Below are 25,950 nucleotides of genomic sequence, written 5' to 3' on the forward strand. Positions count from 1 at the left end.
GAAAAATTTGAAATGTATTCGTAGAACAAATAGAAATTATGATGCCCCTGGAATTAATCATGAAAATAATATTGATGAGCTTGATTTGTTCCGCAAATCAATATTTCTATCAAACTGTGTGATTTGAAAGGTCAATATCTATAAAATGTATCGAAATTGTTATAATAGAACTGTTAATAAAGTTATTTTAGATATATTAAAAAAAAAAATCTGAATTAAAATACGAAATTTTGAATGATAAAAAAAAAAATAAAATAAAAAAAAAAATCGTCGTCAATGTTTCCTTATACCGTTTGATAACGCGTCATACGGAATTTCTGATTAATTTCAGCAGTTTAGCGAGTCTATATGCTGAGCACAATGGATTTTCAGAAAAGAATGTGCAAAAATTTTTCCCTTCCTCCGGCTTCCATGTTGATTGTTTGCAAAGTACAGTCGGTCCGCGGAACGTCAAAAATAAATACGTGAAGCTGACCAAATTTCTGACACCTGGGTGCCCAGAACTTCCAAATCCGTCCACTAGGTGCGCCACAATATGAGGAAAAGTTTGTTCCAATTCGTTATGATGCAAGCTTTAATTACAGATCAGAGTTTTAAACATTAGCTAAGATATGAAATTTATTTCAGAGCCCTCAATCAAGATTTTGTAATTTCAATGTTAAAGTTTAGGCGTTCAATCAGGATTCATTATTTCAATTATTTATTTTAAATGCGATCCGTCAATCTGAATTCAAATATAAATTTTGAATGATGAATCTTGGTTCTGAGTTTTCAAATTAAGATCGCCATTTTGAATTTTTTTTGGGGACGTGGTCCTAGAGCATGACATTGCTCGCGTTTAGCTTTCAGTTAACGATAAATAGAAAATGATTTTAAATCCATGAAGTTGGGAACAACTGTTGCAACGCACAAAATGTCAGCTAGTTTTTCTTAAACAACTAAATATAAGAATTGAGCCTTCGGATACTTCTTTTAGAATTTTACAAAACTACAGCAGGCCAGCAATTTTTTTATACATTGTAATACTTTTTATTCATATTAAATACATAGATACAACAGTTTTGTATTGTGACAATTTTAAATAATTTTCTTTAGCGGCAACAATGTTTTTACATGTTCAGTATATGTATTTAAGGGTATATTTATACTACAAAGTTGAGATTTGATTGCTCAAAAGCGTCAACGCCACAAAAGCCGATTGTGCACATATTTAGGTAGTAGTTAGGTAGTTCGGAAATCAAAAACCCATTTTTTTTTTCAAGCTTCTGTCGATTGATCACCGGATTATTTGCTTCCATATTTGGCAAATTTTTTTAATGTAACATTTTGTATACCTACTAATTGTTTTGGAAAATATATAAATCTGTGCTCTGGAGACTTAAGTAGGTAGGTGCTCTCATCCTGCGGCTACAGTTTTTTTTTCATTCCAGCAGAATTGAGATAATTTACAAAGATGTAAATCTTCTTTACCTGCAAAGAATTAAACCGTGGAAAAGCTGGGTCCAATATTGAGCAAACAATATGCTTCATCATTTATACGTACCAACTGTCGTGGATTTTTTTTTTAATTTTCTTTAAATTTACAATCAATTTGTCTAAAGATTCATCAACTTATCTCGCTCTCTCTCAAGCATTTTACTATGCTCATGTGAAATCAGTCAACTTGAAAAAAGCTCTTAACTTTAAACCCGATGAAAAATTTATTTTAACAACTGAATAAACTAAAAGGTATCACAATCACTCTGAGAGGTCTTCCGACAAATTTGTCGCTACCAACAGCCCTTTGTTTGTCTTTCAACTTGCATTTTGGCTTTCTTAATTTGTAACTTAAGATAACTTTTTTCTAAAATTACAGTCACAGACAAACAGATATCATTCACTGTACAGATTCTCGATTTCCAAGAAATTTCTTGTCCACAAAATATTTCTGCAAATAGTGTGAAGACCACTACAATAAGAGATGACTATTTTACAATTTAGCGATGGGTCGAGAAAAAAATTTAAGAAAAACTCATGTCAATTGCACACCTTAACAACACTCCAGTTTGCCTAACCAAAAGTTGTGATTTTAAAGGATTTTTTCAATTCCCTTAATCTATTCGCATGAAACTGCAAAAGACGTAAATTCCGTAAAAAAATAGTTTATAACGATTTGCCTGTGACTTGATAATCGAATATCTGAACTTTAACTTACACCTATACCTAATGTGATGTTGATTTTAATCAAATACTTAGATAACTAATTTTCTTTCAAACAGAAGATGGGTCAGAATAATTCAAGATAAGTGAAATGCTGTACAAATGAATATAAAATTTGAGGTATGATCTCTGTTACAGTACCATTGCTGTCTATGCTACACTTTGAAATTTCCATCAGGGTGAAATTTGAGATCAAATTCATTATGCAGATGTCAAACTTTAACATTGAAAAGCTGCGCAATAGATCCAATTTATAATTTCAGGAAAATGGCAACACAGAATATTGAAAGATAAAAAAAAATTAACAGCCAAATAACAATATAAGTCTGAGGGTCGAATTTATACTTCTTAAATTGACAAGAATGACGAAATTTGGTCCGGATTTGGGTTAAAACCAGAATATGTTGAAGTGAATATCTCTAAATACGATTTCCACGCCAGATCCCGCCCCAAATTGAGGAATAGCAGAAATTTTAACGAAAATAATTAGCCAAATTTTGTTCCAGATAAGATCTTGTGAATTATTTTCATATGAATTTGATTCTATGATGTTAGGTAAAAAATTTGATTCTTCCATGTTTTTTATTTTCAAATCTGAAATATTTTCCCATAAAAGAAAACTCTAGCAATAGAAATATTTTCAAATGCATGCATCAAATAACTCTACAATTACGCGAAAAATTTAACTGATTGTATTAATTTGCAAATACAGTTGAAAATTGAATAGAAAATTGACTTTTAAGATTAATCTGTTTTTAGATGGATTTTCCTAATACTTTCTGAACGAAATGTTTTTAGTGATTGAAAATTTTAAACTTGACACAACAGGTACGATTCCTAAAAAAATGGAAACATAATACTAAATTATGAACATTTACAAACACATTTCTCACATGCATGCAGAAACCGCGACCAATCCTGTGTTGTGTGTTTAGATAGCTAAACTACCTAAGGGCTAACTTGTTGCATTTCGCGGTAGCAGTTTTTACAAACGGGTACCAAATTGCCGCTGGCATGCCCAGCCAGGGATGCCGTCTTGTCGATGCACCGGGCGCAGAACACATCCCCACACTTCCAGCAGTGGTTCTGCTGTTGAGATGTTTAGAATGCGTGTACGGCAGCGGAAGAAATACAAGCAAAAAGTTAGGTTCGATTATTTTTGGGCGGCAGCACGGCTTCCGTTGGAATTTGTCGTTGATGCCGAGGGCTTTTGGGACTGTTTTAGGCTACAGCAGCGAGGACAGTAACTAGGAACATCACCTACCTTCTTGGTAAGCTGATCGAAGGACACCGAACATCCGGGACAGTTGACGGCATTCCGGAGCGGTCTCCAATCGATGGCCACCGAGTTCATTTCGTCCTGCACCTGGTTGATACCGACGATGTTTTCATTGCATTCTGTCGCCTGCAGGACAAATTATGTTAAATTAAAAATTGAACAAAAAATAAATTTGAAAAACCCACAGTCAAATTCGAAAAGGAAAAGTTGGAAGTTTTCAGCGGATGATCATCGTCGGCACAGGAAAGCTCGCTCAGTTTCTTGTCATAATTGTATCGGTTGTCATTCACCTCAATGTTCTGGTTGTCAACGTACTTATTACCCTGCAGCCTCTTTGCCGATTTTGATATCATATTCTTAAAACTGTTGATACGCTACAAAAAAAAAAAACAAAACGTTAAAATTGTCTTGAAAAATGAAATCCCAAAACCTACCTTAGTCAATAATTGCACGTGATCGTCTAAAGAAGTCGAGTGATCTTTGCTGGCGATCAACAGCTCGTCCACCGGTTCCCTCGGGTGGATTCCGCTCTCGAATCGTCCGTACATGCCACGCCAAAATTTGATACACTGCGGAGCCAAATTCGGCCGAATAGTCTCATCCATCTCGGGTCGGTACAGCGGATTGATGTATTCGTTCAAATGATTGGACATGAAGCCCCACAGTGAGTAAGTTTTCTCGTTCAAACGCAAATCCAGCCGATCCTTTTCACAGTTTCCGACAAACGTGCCAAATTGACATGATGTAACGTGGTCATGCAGCACCAGCAAAAACCGCTCGTTGAACTCGAACGCTTCACTGCGTTGCTGCATTAGCTGCCAGGTGCAATCTAGCAGCTGAGTGAAAACCGGTGACACTTCCTTCGGATCATTCTGGATGTGACCGCAGCGATCGCTGAATTTGTGTCCAAACGCAAGCCAGTCTTTTTCTACCAATGCCTAAAAACCAAAAGTTTCAGTAATTTAATGAATCGATTGAATCAAATTAACCTAAATTTACCTGAAAACCTTTGATCGTTCGATAGTAGGGATCCAACATCAGGGCCGAAAGAGAGCATACTTGGGCAGTTCTATCCCAACCGTCCGAACAATGTACGACAACTGATATACCCTTATCCACTGCATTGGCGATAAAGCTAGAAAGAATTTTTGGGTTTTATTTCACGGATTTTCGTTTAGCCGCAGTAGGTTGGTTTTATCAGTAAAATCAGTAACATTTTGCACCGAAGATGTTACCTACTATATTACAGCAAATTATTACTACGATCATGTTTTATTGACACTAGAAGGACCGGCAAATTGAATATACTTATTCGGACAGTGACCAGTCAAAATGACTGGTAAAGGGGAAATTTTTTATTACATATTATTTTGAACTTTTATCTTTTGAAATTATTTTGTTACTTCTTCTATAATATTTTTGTCATAAAATGAAAACATTTTTTCACCATGGGTGCACGGAATCACCTCATTTTGGTATAGGTGACGAATGCGTGTATGTCATAAAATGACTATTTCAAATAATTTTCCAAAAAATTAAAACACATTATCAATCTAATTAAAAAACCATGTTGAATGGTAATGAGTTTGGAATATGGGTGCACGGTTTCACCTCAATTTTGTCATTGTAGTTATTTTCTAGCACCCATTCCTCTGAACTTTTTCAACATGTTGCTTATAAATTTTACCTGATATTGTAGGTTTTAAAGCATAGTTTGTTTTATAACTATAGTAATTTACCATAAGTGCACGGATTCACCGCCAATAATATAAAATCAACTTTTTTGCGTGTTAAAAGTAAAGAATAAAGGCTTTTATAGATTCAAAAGACAAATTAATATTATATACATAGTTTTTCACTATGGGTGCACGGATTCACCACATTTTCATCAAACATTGGACTTTTTCCAAATTTTTAAACATCATTTTGGCAAATCTTAACTTAACCAAAGTCGAAACCATGTCTTTCATGTTGAGACACAACGATTTAAAAAACGATTTTTATTTTTAGTTCCGTGTTTTCATTCCTGGAAAAGAAATATTTCAATTATATCTTGAAATATTAAATTTATTTATTTAATATTTGAAAACAGGTATTTGCAATCGTATATTTATCTGATAAGATGGTATTTTTTTTTATTTAGGACCTTTTTTAACATTCGGTCCAAACTATGTATCAATAATACAATAAAGCTTAAATTCTATCATACAACTGAATAAATTTTAGATATTCCAATACTTTTTTCGCGATGCTGCTGTCGTCCGCCAAAGCTTCTCTCAGATTTCCTGGTACTCCATGGTTTCTCCGTTCGTCTTCCAGTTGTGGACACATTGCCATAAAACGCTTCACTGTTAATGCTTCATTACACCTGGGGCACAGTGGGCGATCAACTCTGTCCAGAAGAAATGCATGTGTGAGCTGAGTGTGCCCGATGCGCAGTCGTGCTAAGATGACATCTTCTCGCCTATTACTTTGGAACACAGCTTTGAAGGGTAATACGGTGTTTTTGACCTCACGCAGTTTGTTATTAGGACTAGAGCCAGTCAGCCTGCCATCTATTTATTATTTGATTTTTGACGATTTTCCGAACTTCTTTTAAGTCGACGAGAAGTTGTTTGTCTTCTGTTAGTTCTAACGCCTTTTTTGCCTCCTGGTCAGCTTTCTCATTTCCGGGAATGCCAATATGACTCGGAACCCAACAAAATACTACCTCTGCGCCTATTTCTGTTATCTTATGAAGGGGGATTTGTATTTGATCTTTCCACCTGGAATTTACCTTGTGCTTTTCCAGACTCGTTATCACACTCATGGAGTCCGTACAAAGGAGATAGGCCCGGGCAACTCGTTGACCGACAATCCATGAAAGTGCATGCTTGACGGCCTCGCTCTCCGCTGCGAAAATGCTGCATATGTCATTCAGTCGTTTTTGAAGCACGAATTCCTCGCTTACTACGCCATATCCACACTTAGAATTCTGCTTGGATCCGTCGGTATAAATTGTCCTATGGATGCGATATTTTGTACGCCCGTAGCACACAAAAAGTGTTTCTTAGATCATTTGGAGGGGCTCCTTGAGCAAGTTTTATGTGCAGACTTTTATCTACTCGAGGCTTCGTTCTGTGCCATGGTGGGCATTCTGGGATACCAAAACTAGCTATTCTTGGAAGGTGAACACCTAGTTCGATCATTCCATTTTGTCCTCTATTTTGGAAGGTGTTTGCTTGAATTCTCGGTCTTTCTCCCCACCGTTCATCAGAACTAGAACCCTCGTCACTAGAGCTGCTGCTACTGCTGACATTATTTTCGACCACTGCGGTGACTTCAGTTCTAAAATTTTGCTCTGCATGGCCAACGGCTGAGCGACGAACCGTATAAAGCATAGTTCGCTGATCGATTAATGTTTTCAAACTGGGGATTCCAGTTTCGACCTGGAGACTCACAATCGGGCTCGTGATGAATGCACCTACTATCGCCCGGAGACCTGCGTTATGTACTTTTTCCAGGGATTGAAGAGCTTTTCCGTCCATTGCGGACAAGATAGGAGCTGCGTTAAGAAGTTTTTCCAATATTGTTTAACGGTACAACTTTTGTTGGCATGCTGCTTTCACCTCTTCGGCGTGAGCTCGGAACTTCAGGTGTTGGTCGAGTATTACTCCAAGGCATTTATGGCTGGTCTTACGAGGCACTATGGCTCCATTCAGCTTTAAGTTGCTTCGGCTCGGTGGTTTCTTCTTTCGAGGTGTACGATATACGACAGTGACGCTCTTTTCTGCTGATATTTTGAATCCTGATTTCGATTCACATGATTCAAGCTGGTTAAGGGCAATTTGCAGCTTATTTTCTGCGCTCTCGGCGTCAGGACCGGTTGCGATTAAGATGACATCATCAGCGTATATCAAGCATTGTATATTTGCTGGCAGGTAGTTGTTGAGGGTATTTATTGCCAGTAAAAACTTGGTCACACTAAGAACCGAACCTTGGCACAGACCGGTCTCAATCGTCTTGCTGCTTGACATTGTTCCGTTCGTTGTTACTTGGAAAACTCTTTTGCGTAGTGTTTCTTGTAGAAAACTTAGGATTTTTCCACCGATGTTGTTGTTCGCCAACTGTTCCAAACAAAGCCGGCGCCACGTTGTGTCGTACGCCTTGCTTATGTCCAGGAAGGCTACCTGTGCTACTAGGTTTTTGCTAAACACTTCACGGATTATCTCTTCCAACGTGCAGAGGTGATCTGTGGTGCTTCTTCCTTTTCGAAACGCATATTGATGTTTATAGAGCAATCCTCTGGTTTCCAGCAGGTGCATCAGTCGATTGTTGATCATGCGTTCAAAGACCTTTCCCAAACAGCTGTTGAGATAAATTGGGCGATAGTTCAGAGGGTCTGAGCGCTGCCCTTTGCCTTTAAATATTGGCACGACAAGGGATTTGGTCCATTCCGTCGGGTACACAGATTCTTCCCACAGCCGATTGTATGTATCCAGAAGCAATTGTTTACCATCTAAGGGGAGATGGGTTATCATCCCGTAATGGATTTTGTCCAGTCCAGGTGAGGAGCCTTTAAGTCCTTCCAACGCTTCTTCGAGTTCGTACATGCTGAAGCTCCGGTTGTGATGGCCTGTATCAGCAGGTATGAACAACGGATTTGATTCAACCCACCGTTTGTGCGTAACAAAATTTTGGACTGTATGCACTCTCGCTGGTCACATTTTGAAAAGCGATTCCGAGGAGCTCACAAATTGCATCAGAGTCTGTCGCTGTTTTGCCATCGTAGCATATCGAACTTATTTGGCCGTTCTGATTCTTGCCTTGAATTTTCCGGTAATTACTCCACATTTCCTTCAGCGGGGTCTGTGAGGAGAAATTTTCCGCAAGTTCTTGCCAGCTTTTTCTCTTTGCTTCGATGATAGCTTCTTTTGCAGAAACGTTTGCGCTCCGAAAGTTTTCTTCTTGTTGTTCTTGGTGTACTCTGTTGGCTTTAAGCCGTCTCAGTGCACTCCTCCTTTTTTCACGAGTTCTGCAATTGTTGGATTTCACCATGGGACGCACTTTTTTCCTGAGAAGCCTTTAGATTGAGGGATGGACAATTCGGCTGCATTGAGTATAATTTGTGTAATTTTTTCGACTTGTACTTCTACGTTGACATCTCGAGTGAAACTAAGAGCACCTTGGTACTGTTCCCAGTTGGCTTCCTCAATTTTTCAGCTCTTTCGGCGAGTTTGAGGAGTAATATTCCCAGGAAAAATAACTCTTATCGGTAGATGGTCGCTACTGAAGGCATCAGGTACCACGTCCCACTCAAGTAATCCTGCTAGCTTGTTTGAACAGACGGCTACATCTAGGCAGGAGAAGGTTCCGTGTCGTTGGTCGACATATGTCGACTCTCCGTTATTAAGCATGATCAAGTTGTTTTCCTCTATTAGTTCGGCTATGGTGCTTCCACGTACACTAACATGGTCCGAACCCCACAACGGGTGGTGGGCATTCAAATCTCCGATTAATAGAGTCGGCTTTGGGATTTGATTAATGAGGGCTGTTAATTGCGACTTTTCAATATGCTCTCGTGGTGGTAAATAAATGTTTAAAACGTTCACGTTGAATGGAACTCCAATTTGGATGGCTACCGCTTCGAAAGTAGTTTCGAGCTCTATTTCTGTGCTGTCGATATTCTCCTTTACTGCAATTGCAACTTCGCCTGATGCTCGGCTTCCTTTCGAGCGGGGGCGGTGATATACATTGTACCTCGAAATCCGTGGGCGATGTTGGGGTTGGCACATTGTTTACTGCAGGCATAATACTCGTGGCTGAAATTCTTGGATGAGAATATCCAGTTCAGCCTTCTTGGGCCTTAGTCCTTGAATGTTCCAGGAAATTACAGTTGGTGGTATGTTTAGTCTCGTGGGTATTCCTGAGTTGGTGAGCGATGAGTAGGCTGACAAAACACAGGTTGAGGGATAGCTTCCCCGCTTCCGCTCCCGCTTCCTCGATCGTCTTCTCCTATATTCAGAAGAGGGGGGGCTACTTCTTCTTCACCGGTCCCCAACGAGTGGTGGATGTTTTGCCGTTGTCAGGTGTTCCCAGTCGTTCCGTTAGAGTTTCCTGTTGAGTTGCGTGGTTCAATGCCGTCCGTTTCAGTTTCGATAATCTGTAGTCCGTAGTCGTGGCCATGTTCGAGTGCAGTGTCATTCATAATGCAGTTACTGTTTGTTTTGCTGGCCATTTTAATTCTTCGGGGGGGGCGACCTCTTCTCTTGACTACGGGCTGGTATTGACTCTCAGCGATTTCTTCTGATTTCGTGGGTGAACTTAGTGGTAGTGAGTTTTTAGAGCTCAGCTTCTGTTTTTTGAACTTTGGCGTTTCTTCAAAAGTTGTCGATTTTGCGGAAGAAAGGGATAATTGTTCATCATCCAATTTCATTTCATGTTCAGATTTGCTCTCGGAAATTTCCAACTGCTCCTCTGCAGATTTCAATTTCGCTTTTAGTAAGTAAAATTCCTTTGCGACTTTTCTGAGGTTTTCGATTTCCCTTCGAAGTTTTCCAATTTCTTCCGAATCGTTTATTTGTGGCACTTTTTGTTTGAGCTCTGCGTTCTCTTGGGTCAATTTGGCTATTTGCAGGTCTTTTGCTTGATCTCTGCGGGTTTGATCGAGACGCTGTTGTGCTCCACAGACGTTGGCGTGAGAGTTTTCAGCGTGTTTCTGAGCGTAGACTTTTCTAGCTTCTCCAAGTGTTATTCCGCTGTCGATTTTGATTTTTGCAATCTCTTCTTCTTTCCGATACAATGGACAATTTCTGGAGATCGGGGAGTGACTCCCTCTGCAGTTTTTGCAGAAGGCGTTTTCTTGGCATTGATTGTCTTCAGCAGTTTCGTGGATATTCGAACAGTGTTTACATACTTCATCGTTGTTACATTTTTCTTTTGTATGTCCATAAGTACAACATTTGTAACAGACTAATGGAGATGGGTAGAACAGGCGAGTTCTGCAATTTATAATTCCCACTCTGATTTCCTTGGGAATAACTGTTCCAGAAATTGTCAGGACAACTGTCGGTGTATTGATTTTATTTTTGTTTTCCGTACGAGTTATTCTGCGGACTTTAATCACTCCTTGAGAAGAGAGTTCTGTTTGTAATTCATCCTCCGTAAGTTCGCTGGCTTCACACAACGACTTACATTTAGGACGGGGTGGGGAATTATTTGAATTTTCGTGCCATCAATCAGTTCTGTCATTTGCGTGAGCTTTGCAGCTAGCTTTGAGCTACGAGTCTTAATAACGTACTTCGTTCCTCAAATTGCTTCGGTTCACCCAAGGGTTAAATGTACAAGTGACCGGTAATGCGTTTCCGACGAAGCGGGTAACGTCTACGCTTTTCCCTTTGATACTACTTTGGCCAAGCATTAAAGGTACACTCTAAAGTAGGGACGTTTTACCCTTTTTTTCTCGAGACTTTTCCAAGACGTCCAAAAGGTACAAACAAGCTCGGTGCTGGAACGACCAGCTCGCGCGCACTGCGATCGATGCGTTTAACCACGTTTCCTCAACAGGTTTTTCGATGGAGGCGTATGGTTTCTTACATGTGCGGTGTGTAGTTAGAGCTTCAGACGTTTTACAGCAGATGTCTCACAGGTGACAAGGAGATGCTGCTGCTGGTGAAGCTTTTCGATGGCTAGATGGCTAGCGCTTTAGCTGTGCAAGCTCTACTTGCAAGCAATATTGCATGAAGCTGCTTTCTAGTTGGCTTGGTTCTGTCGCTATGTCAAAACAATGGACAAATGATGCCACTAGCCGAGACCAACTAAATTGTTTATATATCGTCTTTATCAAGCACTTTGAGGAATTTCTCCACTTCTTCACAAAACTCTTTGCTCCGCCGATTGAGCTCGCAACCAAACCACTATTCGCGGAAGTGAACTTCGCCCGAAATAAAAGATTTGAAAGTAGACCGTTAGAACGTACTTGTTTCCACTACCAAAGGTGCAAAAACTGTTGAAGATGGTATTTGAATCATCAACCAAGAAATTGGAGAACGGTTACCATGGACCGAGTGATTTTTAGGAGTTATGTGCATCAAGTTATGTCGTGCGACGGAAAACAGTGAAAATGAAATTGATTTGTTTTTCCTAAATAGTTTTTCAATTGGCCAATATTGCATTTCAAATACCTATCATATCTGACTCAAAAATATTTTGTGTTCTGAAGTAAGACGAAAAGACGAGGGTGCCACCCGGCAATCGTTAACTGGACCAGTGCCATGCTAATAAACAGAACCATTTATGCAAGCTTGGGAGGGCTTACAATCAAAGCCACACCAACGAAGGGATGTCCCCAAGGCGGGGTTCTATCACCGTTGTTGTGGTCCTTGATAGTGGACGACCTCCTAAACAAACTTGTATCCATGGGATTCGAAGTTATTGGCTTTGCAGACGACGTAGTTATTATAGTTCGGGGAAAACATGAGAATGTGTTGTCTAATAGAATGCAATCTGCACTTAATTACGCACTATTCTGGTGCAGGGAAGAGGGACTGAACATAAACCCTTCCAAAACTACCGTGATAGCCTCCACTAGGAGACGAAAAATTACACTAAAACCTCTAACATTAGATGGGGAAGTGTTAAACCTCGAATCACAAGTGAAATATTTAGGCATAGTACTAGACTCAAAGCTATCATGGAACCCACAGATAGAGCATATAATCGCTAAGGCTACAACAGCTCTATGGGTCTGCCTGAAAGGAGTAGGGAAAAAATGGGGACTAAGGCCGAAAATCATCCATTGGATATTTACAGCTATAATAAGACCCAAAATCTCTTATGCCTCCTTAGTATGGTGGACCAAAACTATGCAAATTACAGCCCAGAAAAAACTAGCGAAGCTTCAAAGACTAGCAACGCTAGCTATAACTGGCGCTAAGCGAAGCACACCGAATGAGGCTCTAAATGCACTACTTAATATTCTGCCTCTACATCAATTCATTGAGTTAGAGGCGGAACGTAGTGCCTTGAGACTCTCCAAACACAAAACGCTCTATGAAGGAGATCTTACAGGACATCTCAAAATCCTAAAGAAATTTAAATTAGACTCACTTATTGTGAAAAATGATGACTAGATGGAGCCCATTTTTAACCTAGACATACCATACAATGTAACTATCAATGATAGGGACGTGTGGGAGTCAGGTGGACCTGAGGTTCCTCCCAGATCTATCCTATTCTTCACTGATGGGTCAAAAATGGATAATAGAACTGGGGCAGGGGTTTTCGGACCTAGACTCAGGATCTCAATTCCTATGGGAAACTGGCCAACAGTATTCCAAGCTGAAATTCAAGCAATTCTAGAATGCACTTTAGCCTGTTTGAAAAGGGGATACAGGTACACAAGTATCTGCATATTCTCTGACAGCCAGGCTGCTCTTCGAGCACTAAATACGTTCACATGTTACTCCAAACTAGTTTGGGAGTGTATAGTTGCACTAAGAAACCTGGCCATAAGGAACAGAGTATCTTTATTCTGGGTACCAGGCCACTGCGGTATCCTAGGGAACGAAGAAGCAGACCAACTAGCTAGGGAAGGATCTCAGGGACTGTTGATTGGACCTGAACCTTTCTGCGGAGTATCGAGAAGTGCCTTGACTATGGAGCTCAAGAACTGGGAAAGCACCACTATTGTTTCCAACTGGAAAACAGCGGAGGGAGCAACTCAGGCAAAAAGATTCATTGATCCAAGCGCACGACTCTCCAAAAACATGTTGAATTTGAGTAAGCACGAGTTAAGTACTTACACAGGTCTCTTGACCGGACATTGTCCAACAAAACAGCATCTCAAAAGGATAAACATAATTCAAAACGATGACTGTCGGTTCTGCGGGTTCGAAAAAGAAACTGCAGAGCATCTTCTATGCAACTGCTGCGCCCTCCTAAATAGGAGAGACCGAGTACTTGGGGCAAAGTTAATAAGGGCACAAGACATATGGTTGCATATCAGCCCTAAGAAGGTTATATCATACATCTTTGATATTATACCCGATTGGGATAAAATGCTTAGTCAGCAATCAACTGTCACTCCAATCAATAGTGCAGGTGAACCTGAAAGCATATAGTAACGCGGGGTAAATACCACAATAGATCAGCTACTGGTCGCAGTGGGCTCTCCCCTACAAGGAAAAAAAAAAAAGTAAGACGAAAACTTTTTCACTCTATATAACACAACAACACACAACACAACATCGAATTTGCAGTCATTCCGTGCACCCACGTTGAAATATCTTAGCGTCAATGTGGCTGGCGCGAGTCTGGTCTTGGTATGCCAGGCGAACTGGGTTCGATTCCCAGTATCGGCAAGAAAACTGTTGGGTTCGAATCCCATGAGTAGCCGACAGGTAAGATGTGTTTCCTCTTATAACTGACTGTATAATAAGAATATTCTATCAGTTGCTAGCTGGCCAGGTATATACAAGGGTGCCGGAGTACTTGTAAGTAAACTTGCATTGGAGATTTGTCGAACCTAATAATCTAAGAATGCATGTGAATACATACTTAGGAAGAGATTGTGGTGAATCCGTGCACCCATGGTGAATAACCAACAAATAGAAAATATTCTGTAGACCCATGTTGAAATATCATTTTAGTTATTCAGTTTCATAGCTTATGTCCTCAAATTTGAATAAATAAGTACACAATTCATAATTATTTTACTCATACCAAAGGGTGATACGGTCAAAATTTGGTCAAGGGAATGGCGTGTGAATCGGTGAAATCGTTCTTTAAAAAATCAAATTAAATTTCTTTTTCAAGTTTAATTAGTATAAAATTCAGGAAAAATATTCAGTTAGGTTTCCGCTTTTCCAAATCCAAATTGCCGGGCCTTACGCTTAACCCCTGCCATCAGATTTTGTACAGACACCTTGTACATCTTTTTCGCCGCAGAAAGCCAGTTTGCCTTGAACTGCTGCTCGTCCTTAGCTGTTTTTTTGGTCTTCTTTACTTGGGCTTGACAATAGCCCAATATTTCTCAATTGGGCGGCGCTCTGGCGTGTTGGGAGGGTTCTTGTCCTTGGGAACCACCTGCTCGTTGTTGGCGGCGTACCACTCCATGGCCTTTTAACCGTAATGGCAAGATGTCAAATCCGGCCAAAACAGTACGGAACAACCGTTTTTCTTCACTCTTTCACGTAAATTTTTTTGGATGACAGTCCCGGAAGCTATGAAAATGCTGCTTTTCAAGCCACAGGTACAGATGGCTTGCCAAACCAGATATTTCTTCGCGAACTTTGACAGTTTCATGTGCTTGAAAATATCTGCTACCTTTCCCCTTCTTTTGCCGTATAAAACTCCTGTCCCGGAAGCTGCTTGTAGTCGGCTTTGACGTAGGTTTCGTCGTCCATTACCACGCAGTCAAACTTCGTCAGCATCGTCGTGTACAGCCTCCGGGATCGCGCTTCGGCCGTCGTATTTTGTTTATCATCGCGATTTGGAGTCACTACCTTCTTGTAAGTTGATAGTCAGGCTCGTTTTTAGGCTCGATGCACGGTTGTAGTCATCTACACCCAGCTTATTTGCGTTATCTCGGAGAGATAGGTTACGATTTCGCTTGAAACTACCGGCAACTCTCTTTGTCGTTTCAGCGGCTTCCGGTTTTCGATTTCCCCCCGATCCAGACTTCCTGGCTGTCGACAAACGTTCTCCAAACACTTTAATTACATTTGTAACGGTTGATTTGGCAACTTTTAGCGATTTTGCCAGCTTTGCGTGCGAGTAGCTCGGATTTTCGCGATGCGCGAGCAAAATTTTGATACGCTGCTCTTCTTCCTTGGGCGGCATTTTGACAACTGAAGAGTGAATTCCAAAATCAAAATAGGAGCAACATTCTACACATACACACACACCTTCAAAATGAGGGGTGTTCAGGTTTTTAAAATGCTAAATTGAAAGAAATACGTCAAGTTGATATTGACCAAATTTTGACCATATCACCCTTTATAACCCTTTGGCTCTAAGGGCCTCATACAGTGAGCGAAATAAAAATAGTACCACCACGTGTTTTGCCTGTTTAAATATGAATGATTAAAACTCACCAAAATTTTCTTCTACAATTTGTCTTGATAAATCAAGCAAAGATTTACTTTTTTTGGACGTTGCAATTGGCGTTGACCAAAAATATGGAAAAAAAATGAAATTGCGAAATAAGAATAGTGCTTATGCTTGATTTATCCGTTAAACAATTCAAAACAAATTGTAGAAGAAAATTTTGGTGATTTTCAGTCTCTTATTTCGTTCACTGTATATTTAGGCTTAATTTAAGTAATCTTGAATGAAGCTTTAAAAAAAAAACAAAGTTCAAATTTCGGATCTTGAAAAACAAATTTGAAAGTCAAGTTTCAGTAAATAATATGAAATCATCTTTGTATTCCAATTAAGAATTTCAGCTGCAGCTCTCATTTTAAAGTTGTTGTTTCTGAATTATGTTGATGTTTGATTTAAAATAATGCCTACAAAATTCAAAATTTAAATAAATTTTCACAAATGAGATTTTTTAGGACACCGAGTCAGCTAGTTTTTTTTTATAAATCTACTTATAAGCCAAAGACTGCACCTAAAGAAAATCTCTAGATGTTGAGTTTAACTTGAAATTAATATGTTTATTGGAAATATTTAAGAGCACAATTGATTAAAAATTTTTTATCCCTTTTGTAGCTTGCTTGTTGGTATAAATTATAAGCCCAAATGTCCGGATTCCAGATGCGGCAACGAAATAATTCCGGAAACTTCAAGGCGAGAGTCATTCCGCCAGCAGTGATATAAAAAACACAATTGTTAACTGAAAGAAACTTAATTCGTTGAATTTGGTCCAGTGGTTTCGAAGATACAGATTGTCAAGTTTTGGTGTTTCTTATGACAGCATAAGAGTACTATTCTGAGTGCAGGGAAAAAGCTGAAAAAAATCTAAATTCGAAAGGATATCCACTCGAATGTCGTGAAGCTCCATACCATGGCTTTGAAAATCTAGTTTGAAATTCGAGCGAGTGCACTGGAATTCTGACAAACGTTCTGAATACAGGACTTAGGTTACCTCGGAGTTTGGAAAAAGCTTGTGCTTTATAAAACGAACCTGCAAACGGCGTTTGTAGACAACTGAGAAAAATAAAATTGTTTGCCAATCAATGTCTGTCGATGAAAGCGTCGTCAAAGTTCAATTAATGATTCCTGAAAACAAAATCTAAGGCAAGTTAGGGTCTAGAGACAAAAAATAATGTTTGTGTTTGTTGTTTAAAAAACGTGACTATATTCTATACTATCTTGCGCATGATCTGTCCATCCAACTTTTTTTCCTTGACTCGATTTTATATTCTAATTGTTTGTGAAAACTTTCTACTTATATCAATGTAAATTTTTTGAAATTTTCTACATTCGATGTTTTCATCTAAATTTAATATTCGGTTTGAAAATAATTTTATTTTTAATCGAAAAAAAAGTGTGGCTAAACTTACCTCGATGGACCCATGATGGAACGAATGTGCTTAAGCCACCCGGAAGACTCCAACGCGTTCAGGAAGCTACTCATGGTGGGCGATTTCTGTTCACAGCCTGCCAAAAAAAGGGAAATAAAAGTACCAATTGAAATGTAGAGAACAAAAAATGTTGGCTGACGTCGTGCCAAGGACACTTTAAGTATAAAATTCTACCCTGAACTATTGCTGCAGGCGGGTCAGCCTAATGCCATTACGTAGGTGGTCCCGAAGGGGGTTGAAAATCAAAAGTTCATAATCAACCACACAACTCACAAAACATCGAAAGGAAAGGATCGGAGTAAAACGTCGCCTGTCGTGTGGGCGCCTATCCTTAGCTATTTTATCCTACCCAATGATATCCTACATACAGCGTACTAGGTTGGTACTTACATTCAATCACCTTCTGCAGGCTGGTCCGCATCTGGTGGATGTTTTCGATTCCGAGAAACTGGAACTTGATGTTCTCGTAGTTGGCCTCATTCTCGTAGCCCTTTCCGGCGGCCCGGTTGGCCATTGCATTAATCTGTGAATGCGGCGGCGGGTACAACAGCAAATGGAATTGGAAGAAAAAAAAACGAACATCCGTAAGAAACATTCAAAGAATGTTAGCTAAAGTACATAACTGTGTTTGAGTGATAGTTGTGAGGGTGATTTGCCCATGGCTCAGTAAGGATTCTTCGAATTTAGAGCGATCCTTTGGAAGCAGAAAGTTTAAAAGGAAGAAAACTCTATGGAGCCACTCGTTATCAACCAAGAACATCAATTAGCTAGAATTTATATTTAAAAAACTGGTAAAGTTTCTGACAATAACTTTTTTTTATTTTAAATAAAAATAACTTGTGGTTTTTCATTAGTCTGAGAAATTCATACTGTAAAGATTAGCTCTACACTAGTGAGTTATTCACAGATCCACATTCCTCAACTGGCTCATACATTTTGCTGGAAACTAACAGCAAAACCAGGGTTAAACCAGAGTTAAAAAAGTGCAACCAAATTAGAATCACCCTAACGACGCCTACATTTTAGGATACTAACCAACCAACAACGACACGTTTATGGGGGAATGTTGGTAAACTTGAAGGAATTGAATTTTCAAATAAAAGTTGTAGAATGGAAGTGCCCCCTTTGGCACTGGCAATGGCAGATACACCAATGCTGATGACATTCCACACCAGTCGTCTCGGCAGCAGCAAAAACCATGAATGAATAAATTAAAATATCGTTCGTTCGTTCGTCCTGCCGATGTGCAGTAGAAACGTTTGCCAAAAGTTTGTAGCAGCAGCAGTTGCAGTGTTTATGCGAATTTTTTTTTGATAAGCATCACTGAATTTGAAATGAATGCTCCTCCAGATGCAGGTATAAAAATTTAGCATTGAATTTCAAATGATAAAGCGCGTTAAAAAAGTTCGTTAAGTTAAATTTATGAGGCTACAAAAATAGCATAGGTGAATAAAATAGCATATTAAATTACAAAATGAAAAATAACCAAGGTTATATCTAAAATCGACAATTATATTCTATACTTAAAAATAACAGAATAAACTGAAAATTTTAATACCTCTGAGACTGAAAATTAAAATAAAATTTCAATTCGACAATACCAACAAATTAAGTATAGACAACACCTGGCTTTAAACTGGATGCTGTTGTTTTTAGGGTTTCCAAAACATTGCTGCACACTGCACACATTTCGCTTAATAAAATATAACTTTATGTTTCAGGCACTGTATAAAAATAGCAATTTTATACTCAACATTTTGTTTTCAATTTACGATTTCTAATTTACAACTAGCAAACTTTAAGTTTCCAACTTCTAACTTGCATAAACTTTTTACTTTCAACCTTGACTTCTAAATTCTGATGACTTACTTCAAAACTTCTAACTTCAAAACTTTTGAATTCTGACTTCTAACTTTCAAATCTAGCATCGTATTTTGATTTCTAACCTTTAGCTTCTCAATTCTTATTTCTATGTTGTACTTTTGTTTGACTCTTAACTTCTTATTTTTAGTTTCGAACAGGTAACTTCCGACTCTTAACTTTCATTTTATAATTCTATAACATACTCCGAGGTTGCTAGAGATTTTTCGTTTTGAAATTCCAAAGTTTTTCCCGGTTTTCCCAGGTTGTATTCCGGTTATAAATGCTGATTTTCCGATATTTATTATATTCGTTTTTGAAAAAAAAATCAAGGTAAATAAAGAAAAATTCAATATAAAGGGCTTCAAATTTCTAATAATTGTATCCCAAAACTTGTTAAACAGTTTGAAATCATGACAAAAACTTCGGCGTCTTCTAACTCGTAGTCTTTTCGTATCAAATTGACATGTTTTCATGATTTTTTTAACAAATCTTATGAACTCAAAATTTGAACAATTTTGAAAAAATAAGTCCGGTTAAATTGATTTTGAAACAATAATGTAGGTAGTACTTTTAAGCCGATATAAATTTTCTAGAATTTTTAAAGAGTTTTAGAAAAAAGGTATGGTGGAGTTAAAGTACGACCTAAGTGCTATCCTATTTTTAGACAATTTTGCAGTTGGTTTTTCCAAAAAAAAAACAAGAGCAACATCTGATTCCTCAGACTGTTATCTCTCTTCTAAAAAATTACGAAGATAAACGATCGACGAAGTCGAAATGCCTATCTATCGAAACGTACCTTTATCCCCCCTCTGGGGCAAAAGTTCGAATGATGTGGGGTAAACGAACGATCATTCAAAATTCCACATTTCTGCATGAAGTCAAGAGAAAAACTATTTTATATCAATTTTTGCCTACAGCAGCAGCTTCTGTGTTTATTTCTGATACAAATCCTTTACATAGGAAAACAACCTGAGCGAATTCAGAGTTCTCCACTAATTGTTTATATTCGTCTGGTTAACGAAGTCCAGTTCTCATCGTATTTGAGCAATTTTTCGAGCAAGCAGATTTTTGTAGATACAAGAATATGCGCTGACGTTTCCAGTGCATTTTAAAAAAAGTTAAAACTTTGGATTGTGTATATCATTCGTACTTTTGCCCCATTTGAATTTTGTATTTTTGCCCCTTTAAGGTTTTTTGTGATTCATAAAATGCAACTTTCTCTCATTTTTGGGATTATTTTCTAAATTCAGTAAATATTTTTTTGTACAAATCCAAAGACATGTTTTTGAAATAAATGTTTTTAAATACAAAACAATGAATAACTTTAGTAATAGTAATTTGAACTAAAGATTCGTGAAAATATAGAAATCGTGTATAAGACAGGGCTGAGCTTTAATTGTTTGAGTGAAAGATTTTATTTTTAATCAAGGTTAAGACCTTAGATTTCGGAAACTTCAAGCAATAGCTTAACGTAGAATGGATTAAAAACTTAACACTTGCAATGTAATGCTTCGTTCTTCAGGCCAATTCAAACGAAATACACAACAACAACATTAGAAAACCAATATCTTTTTCTGGTGAAAAAGAGGTGTAACTCTGCTTAAAAACGTCTCACGCTGCCAAATTATTTGCTTGCGGAGAGTGAAAAAATAAAATAACTTATATTTCTTCGCAATTAGTTAAAAAAGCGCTTCGAACTTCGTTTGTTTACTAATGAACGAAAATAAGCGTTTATGAGAAAATATCAAACATGTCAATTTTCCCGGTTAGGTGCCGAAATTCCCGGTATTTTCCCGGTTTCCCGGTGACGTGATGAAATTCCAAAGTTTTTCCCGGTTTTCCCGGTTCGCTAGCAACCCTGATGCTCTCGATTTTAAACTTCTTATTGATACCTTCTAGCAATCTTCTAATGTATAACTCCTGTTTTGTTACTTCTTACTAGTTTATTTTAGTTCAACCTTTCGAACTGATATGGAAAAAATAAACAGAGTAAATGATGAACAGCTTTGCCGCGAAAGAGTTTTAATTATAAGTTTTTTCAAATACTTTTTTCAATTATTAATTTCCACATACACGATTTTCATCTTTGTTGATATATTTGATTTGGTTTTTATTTTCTTGTTTACTTATTAAGGTTAAGTTTTTTCACAATCGATGTTACGAGTTACTCAATTTTACTGAATTAGATGATGTAAATTGAATCTAATTACGTCAACGTGCACTTTGTATATTTTTAAATGTAAATTGATTAAAAATATATCAGAGTGCTTCTTGAGTTAAACGTCATTTTTTATACACGCTACGATAAATAAACACAATTTATGAGAAATGTTGACCTTTTCCGTCAGTAGATGGTGTTGGTGTTTGTAGAAAGAATGTATGTTGGGATTAACACGAAAAATGATAAGAGATGCGTATTATATCTTCTATCTTTGGCTTTACCCAATGTCACTTGTCAAGATCTTGACCGTTATTCTTGGTGATTTATTAAAACAAAAACTCGCTCGTACGTTTTCCATCGAGGTTTTCCAGATATTTCCCTATCTTATGTGAACAACGTCAATATTCTTTAAAAAAATACTTTTTATGTGTAAGGTATGATTTAATTTCTTCCTGACAATATTACATTAGTTTTACAGCGCATGGCTAAATAAGAAGAAAAATATGCAGATGTGAATGAAAAATCGGAATCCTATCTGGTTGTATCAAGCATTTTATTTTAAACCATACTGGTGCCAAGCAAAACAGGATTTTCATTTAGTGGTTATGTTTAAGACACGAATGCCAGAAAGATGGTTAAGTGTCACAAGTAACAAAAAAAATAGTGGTAATTTTCAATGAGCTGAAAAATAATGAAATTATTTTAATTTAGACCTGCATCTTCTATAATATAAAACATATTAAAACTTTCTGTTTAAATAAAGGACAATTTCTGAAAAGTGAAATTTCATGCCATCAATAATCTTATTTACAAATTCATTGTGGAATTTGAAGTTGTTGAAAAGCATCCCAAAAAGTTTTAAAAATTATAACATCTAATGTTTTTAAAGTTTCTGAATATCCAAAACATGCATGAAAATTCTTATATTAAAATTACCAAATTTAAAAAATATCTAAATTATAAAAATATCTAAATTATAAAAATATCTAAATTATAAAAATATTTAAATGTTAAAAATATACGAATTCAAAAATTGAAAACTATGATAAAAGAAGAAAATATCAAACAAGTCAAATAATAAAAAAAAGCTTGATTAGAAAAATATTTTAAATGAACTCTTTAGAACAAGCGAACTGCTAATTCGAAATTATTCATTTGTAAAAAAAAACTTAAAAGCATTCAATCAGAATTTAAAAGATGGACTTCGATAATCGGATTGAAACGCAAAACCCACATTTCACAAAGCAAATGGGGATTGTGATACTTTGAAAATTCAGGTTTAAGTTCCGATTGGAAATAAGTTTATTTTTCCTGTCTTTATGTTGAACTAGCTGATTTTACCCGACCTTAAAATAAAAATCAAAATTGGTCGTTGGATTTCTCAAAATTTGGGAAGCTTTGTATTCGCCGCTGCCCGTGGCGTAGAGGATAGCCTTCCAGTCTTCTAAGCCAACGGTCATGAGATCAAATCCCGGTCACGGCATACATAGTACACTTTCTGTGGGTTGGTGGTTTTAGCATTTGTAAGATGCTAGCCATCATATCCTCGAAAGATGTACGCTTAGAGTTAAGTGAAAGGAATCTCTTCGAGGAAACATTAAGTTTCATTGAGATCCTGTATGTGTTTGTGTTCATTAATTTTGCCAATTTTAGGCAATGTTAGCTTTGTAAATTTTGTTAGTCTTTTTTAAGTTTAGAATGAGATTATTTATTGTTTTTCTCGTGTTCATTATTTTGAATATAGTTATGAGGTTTGTGTTCAAAGTAACTCAAAATTATTTCCCTTGAATGCTTGTTCACTCTATCATAACAAACAGTTTTTCCACCCACCATTTCAAAGGAAGCTTGAATAGCTTTTACCTGATTCTTTTTTTATCTTCAGCTGATGAAACTGTTTGTCAAACTTTCACATCCCCCATTTGATAATAATCTTTTTTTTTTGGAGATCATCCCACTTTTCAAACTGGCTGATCTCCCTGCACAATGGTATATTCAAGTTTTATTTACTAAGAAATTTTCAAAAAAGACTTTAAAATATTGTTGAACCATGTTTAAAACTCACTTTGCATGTTTACAATAGTATGTGTGCTTTTTAAAATCACACTGCTTTATGAGTACTTGTTTTTAAATGTGAAAGTTTTACTTTACTTATTGTTTTTTTGAAGTTACCGAAAACAAACTATCTCTGAACCGAAGATACCATTATAATTTTAAGAAATAGATTTAATTTGAGTTATATTTCAATGTTTCCATTGTTGGACACAATCATCCCATTAATTATTTCGAAAAGTGTTCAATGCTGTCAAGTCACATTGATGACCAAAAATGGCTCAAAAGTTAGAAATTGGCCAATGAAATTGAATTGTAGTAAACTCAAAACCTTGGATTTAATTTCCTAATCAATTTTCTAAACCTCCGTTTGAATTCCTCGAAGGCTATGGAAGCGTTAAAATTGCAGCCTTGGACTTATAACTCTGAATCTAATTAATTTATCTTTCTCTATGAAAATTCCCAAATATATTAAAATGGCTGAAGCTTCGGAAAGCTGGAATTTATGAAAATCGGTACATAAGTTTTTCAACACTCAGTAAAAATAGTTGTTTCGCTTAAAAATCAACTTATTGTTCACTGTATGTTTTTGTAGACCCTCGAAGCCCCCCAGAGACGGTAAAAAGCACTTCGAAAGCCACTACAATTCAAGTCAATATATTCCTAACAGGCTAGTTGTATTTTTCAATTCAAAATGTAGGCATATTTTGCATCCCAATATCTCGTACCGGTACCACGTGCTTTGAATAGTAGGAGGACAAAAAACACCCGCCAAAATGGTGCCTACAAACAAACAAACATATATAGTCCAACTCATCTTTATATATTAGATAAGACTATTGCGCTCTGTTTTCCGAAATTTTAAATTAATGATCCGTAAATCAGAAATTAATTTTGAATTTGGTTTCAGGATTCGAATGGTAATTTTAGTTGCTTATGGCTACTTATCATATTATACTATATTATACTTATTGCGTTGATTTTTATGCTTACAAAGCATTCTGAAATATTATTTAAATTCTCGTCTATAATACTGATGTGTTTTTAGAGTTTAAGTTCTGGGTGCTGGATTTGGCATACATTCTGGCTTAATTTTGAATCTGAATTTCGAACTCGAAAATGTAAAACTTAATCCGAAATTTAAATTTAGAATCTTAATCGAAATTTTAAAAAGTTTTCTTAGAAGAAATTTTTGCATTTCAAATTGATTTTTTTTGTATGTATGTATGTATGTTGGTTATCCACCATGGGTGCACGGATTCACAGCAGTTTCTGCCTAAGTATGTGCTCACATGCATTCTTTAGATTATTAAGTTTGACAAATCTCCTATGCAACACGTACATCATACCCGGACCCCATGGCTTCGTATGAACTGTTATGGATGAATGTATTGTGTTGATGTAGGTAGGTTTATTTTGGAAGAACGAGTCAATCAGGTGGGCTAGTTTACTTACAGGTATTCCGGCATCCGTGTATATACCTGGCCAGCTGGAAACTGATTGAACATTCTTATTATATAGTCAGTTAAATGAGGAAATACATCTTACATGTCGGCCACTTCTGGGATTCGAACCCAAAAGTTTTCTTGCCGATACCGGGAATCGAGCCCAGTACGCCTGGCATACCAACACCAGACTCGCGCCAGCCTATCCACTAGAGTAGGGGGAAGAGTATTCACGTCGCGGAGTACTCTCGGGTAGAGTGGTCTCACGTCGCCGTCGGATGAGCCACTCGAGTCGGGTAGGATGACATCACCGTCGGGATTCATCTGAGTCGCAAGCGTCTAAGACCCGTACGTGTGCTGTGACAGGCGCGAGTCTAGGATAAGCTGCTCTCGATTCGGCACACGGCGGGCAAAAACCCTAGGGTTGCCAGCCAAAAAGGGAGGAGGAAGACCGGACCACGGTCGGAATAGAATGTCCTTTCGGCGGGGGGCATTCGAGTAGTGTGCGTCCGATCCTAGCAGTAAAGCAGTAAAGATAAGACTCTACCTTCTGCGTATGCCGAGCTGTTTAGGTACGTCGCGATCGTTGTATAGGATACCCTCACCGCCGCGGAGTATCTGAGTAGAACGCGCTCCCTACGAGGGAGGCTGCGGGGATAAGACTCGACCTTCTTCGTAGTCGAACTCATAGGGGGAAGAGTATTAACGCCGCGAAATACTCTCGGGTAGGGTGACTTCACGTCGTCGGCAGGTGAGTCATCTGAGTCGGTGTAGGATGAATTCTTCGCCGGGAATCATCCGAGTAGTTTTTCGTCAAGTCCCGGACGTGTGCTGTGACAGGCGCGTGCCCAGGATAAGCTGCTCTCGATCGGCACACGGACGGGCAAAGAGGTGAGGGCCTCGAGCCAAGCCAGGCGGAGCCAAGATCTCAAGTCGTTAGAGGAGAGGTCATTGGTCTCTTGCAGTGGTCTCGAATAGAGGCGGAGGGCACGTTTTTTCGTGGGAACCAAGCTAGTCTCGATTTGCGAGTAAAGGCCGGATCTCAAGTCGTTAGAGGAGAGGTCCTTAGTCTTGAATCGTAACAAGAGGCAGGTTATATATGCTGGAGTTTGACTCGAACTGGAGTTTGCCGAAGAGCGCTTAAGCGCGGACTTGGTCTCCCATCTTGGGTACAGCCTTCGTTGCAGGTCCGGATGGGAATTATGGCTAGAGGCCCCAGGTGGACTTTATGGCGTAGGGGTTCATAGTATCATGAGTCGTTTAATTGCACCCATGGACCCAGAGTAGCATACTGGGGGGACTCGGTCGCTCACCGTGCCTTGGAATGCAATCCGTAAAAAGGATTTACCACCCGGGTGATCAACTATTAAAAAGAAAAGCCTATCCACTAGACCACATCGGCGCTCGTGCATTTCAAATTGATTTTTTTTTGCTGTAAATTCATAA

The 25,950-nt window shown here is 38.0% G+C and overlaps 1 protein-coding gene across 3 annotated transcripts in view; it reads right to left on the minus strand.

Annotated features, from left to right (window-relative positions):
• Nucleotides 1-1,043: 1,043 nt before the first annotated feature.
• The window catches only part of LOC129751364 (myotubularin-related protein 8), a 125,890-nt gene continuing 100,983 nt past the window's right edge, over nucleotides 1,044-25,950 (minus strand). For 2 of the 3 annotated variants that reach the window (XM_055746822.1, XM_055746820.1), the window contains exons 4-10: nucleotides 17,377-17,509; nucleotides 16,966-17,062; nucleotides 4,478-4,613; nucleotides 3,913-4,416; nucleotides 3,664-3,852; nucleotides 3,464-3,604; nucleotides 1,044-3,288 (exon numbers count right to left, since the gene is read on the minus strand). In XM_055746822.1, the coding sequence (XP_055602797.1) occupies nucleotides 3,148-3,288; nucleotides 3,464-3,604; nucleotides 3,664-3,852; nucleotides 3,913-4,416; nucleotides 4,478-4,613; nucleotides 16,966-17,062; nucleotides 17,377-17,509 (1,341 nt within the window). In that variant the 3' untranslated portion in view covers nucleotides 1,044-3,147. The remainder of the gene's footprint in view (nucleotides 3,289-3,463; nucleotides 3,605-3,663; nucleotides 3,853-3,912; nucleotides 4,417-4,477; nucleotides 4,614-16,965; nucleotides 17,063-17,376; nucleotides 17,510-25,950) is intronic. The other variant, XM_055746821.1, reaches the window with a different exon arrangement.

Source organism: Uranotaenia lowii, chromosome 3 (assembly GCF_029784155.1).
Source record: "Uranotaenia lowii strain MFRU-FL chromosome 3, ASM2978415v1, whole genome shotgun sequence".
Taxonomy (NCBI): Eukaryota; Metazoa; Arthropoda; class Insecta; order Diptera; family Culicidae; genus Uranotaenia; species Uranotaenia lowii.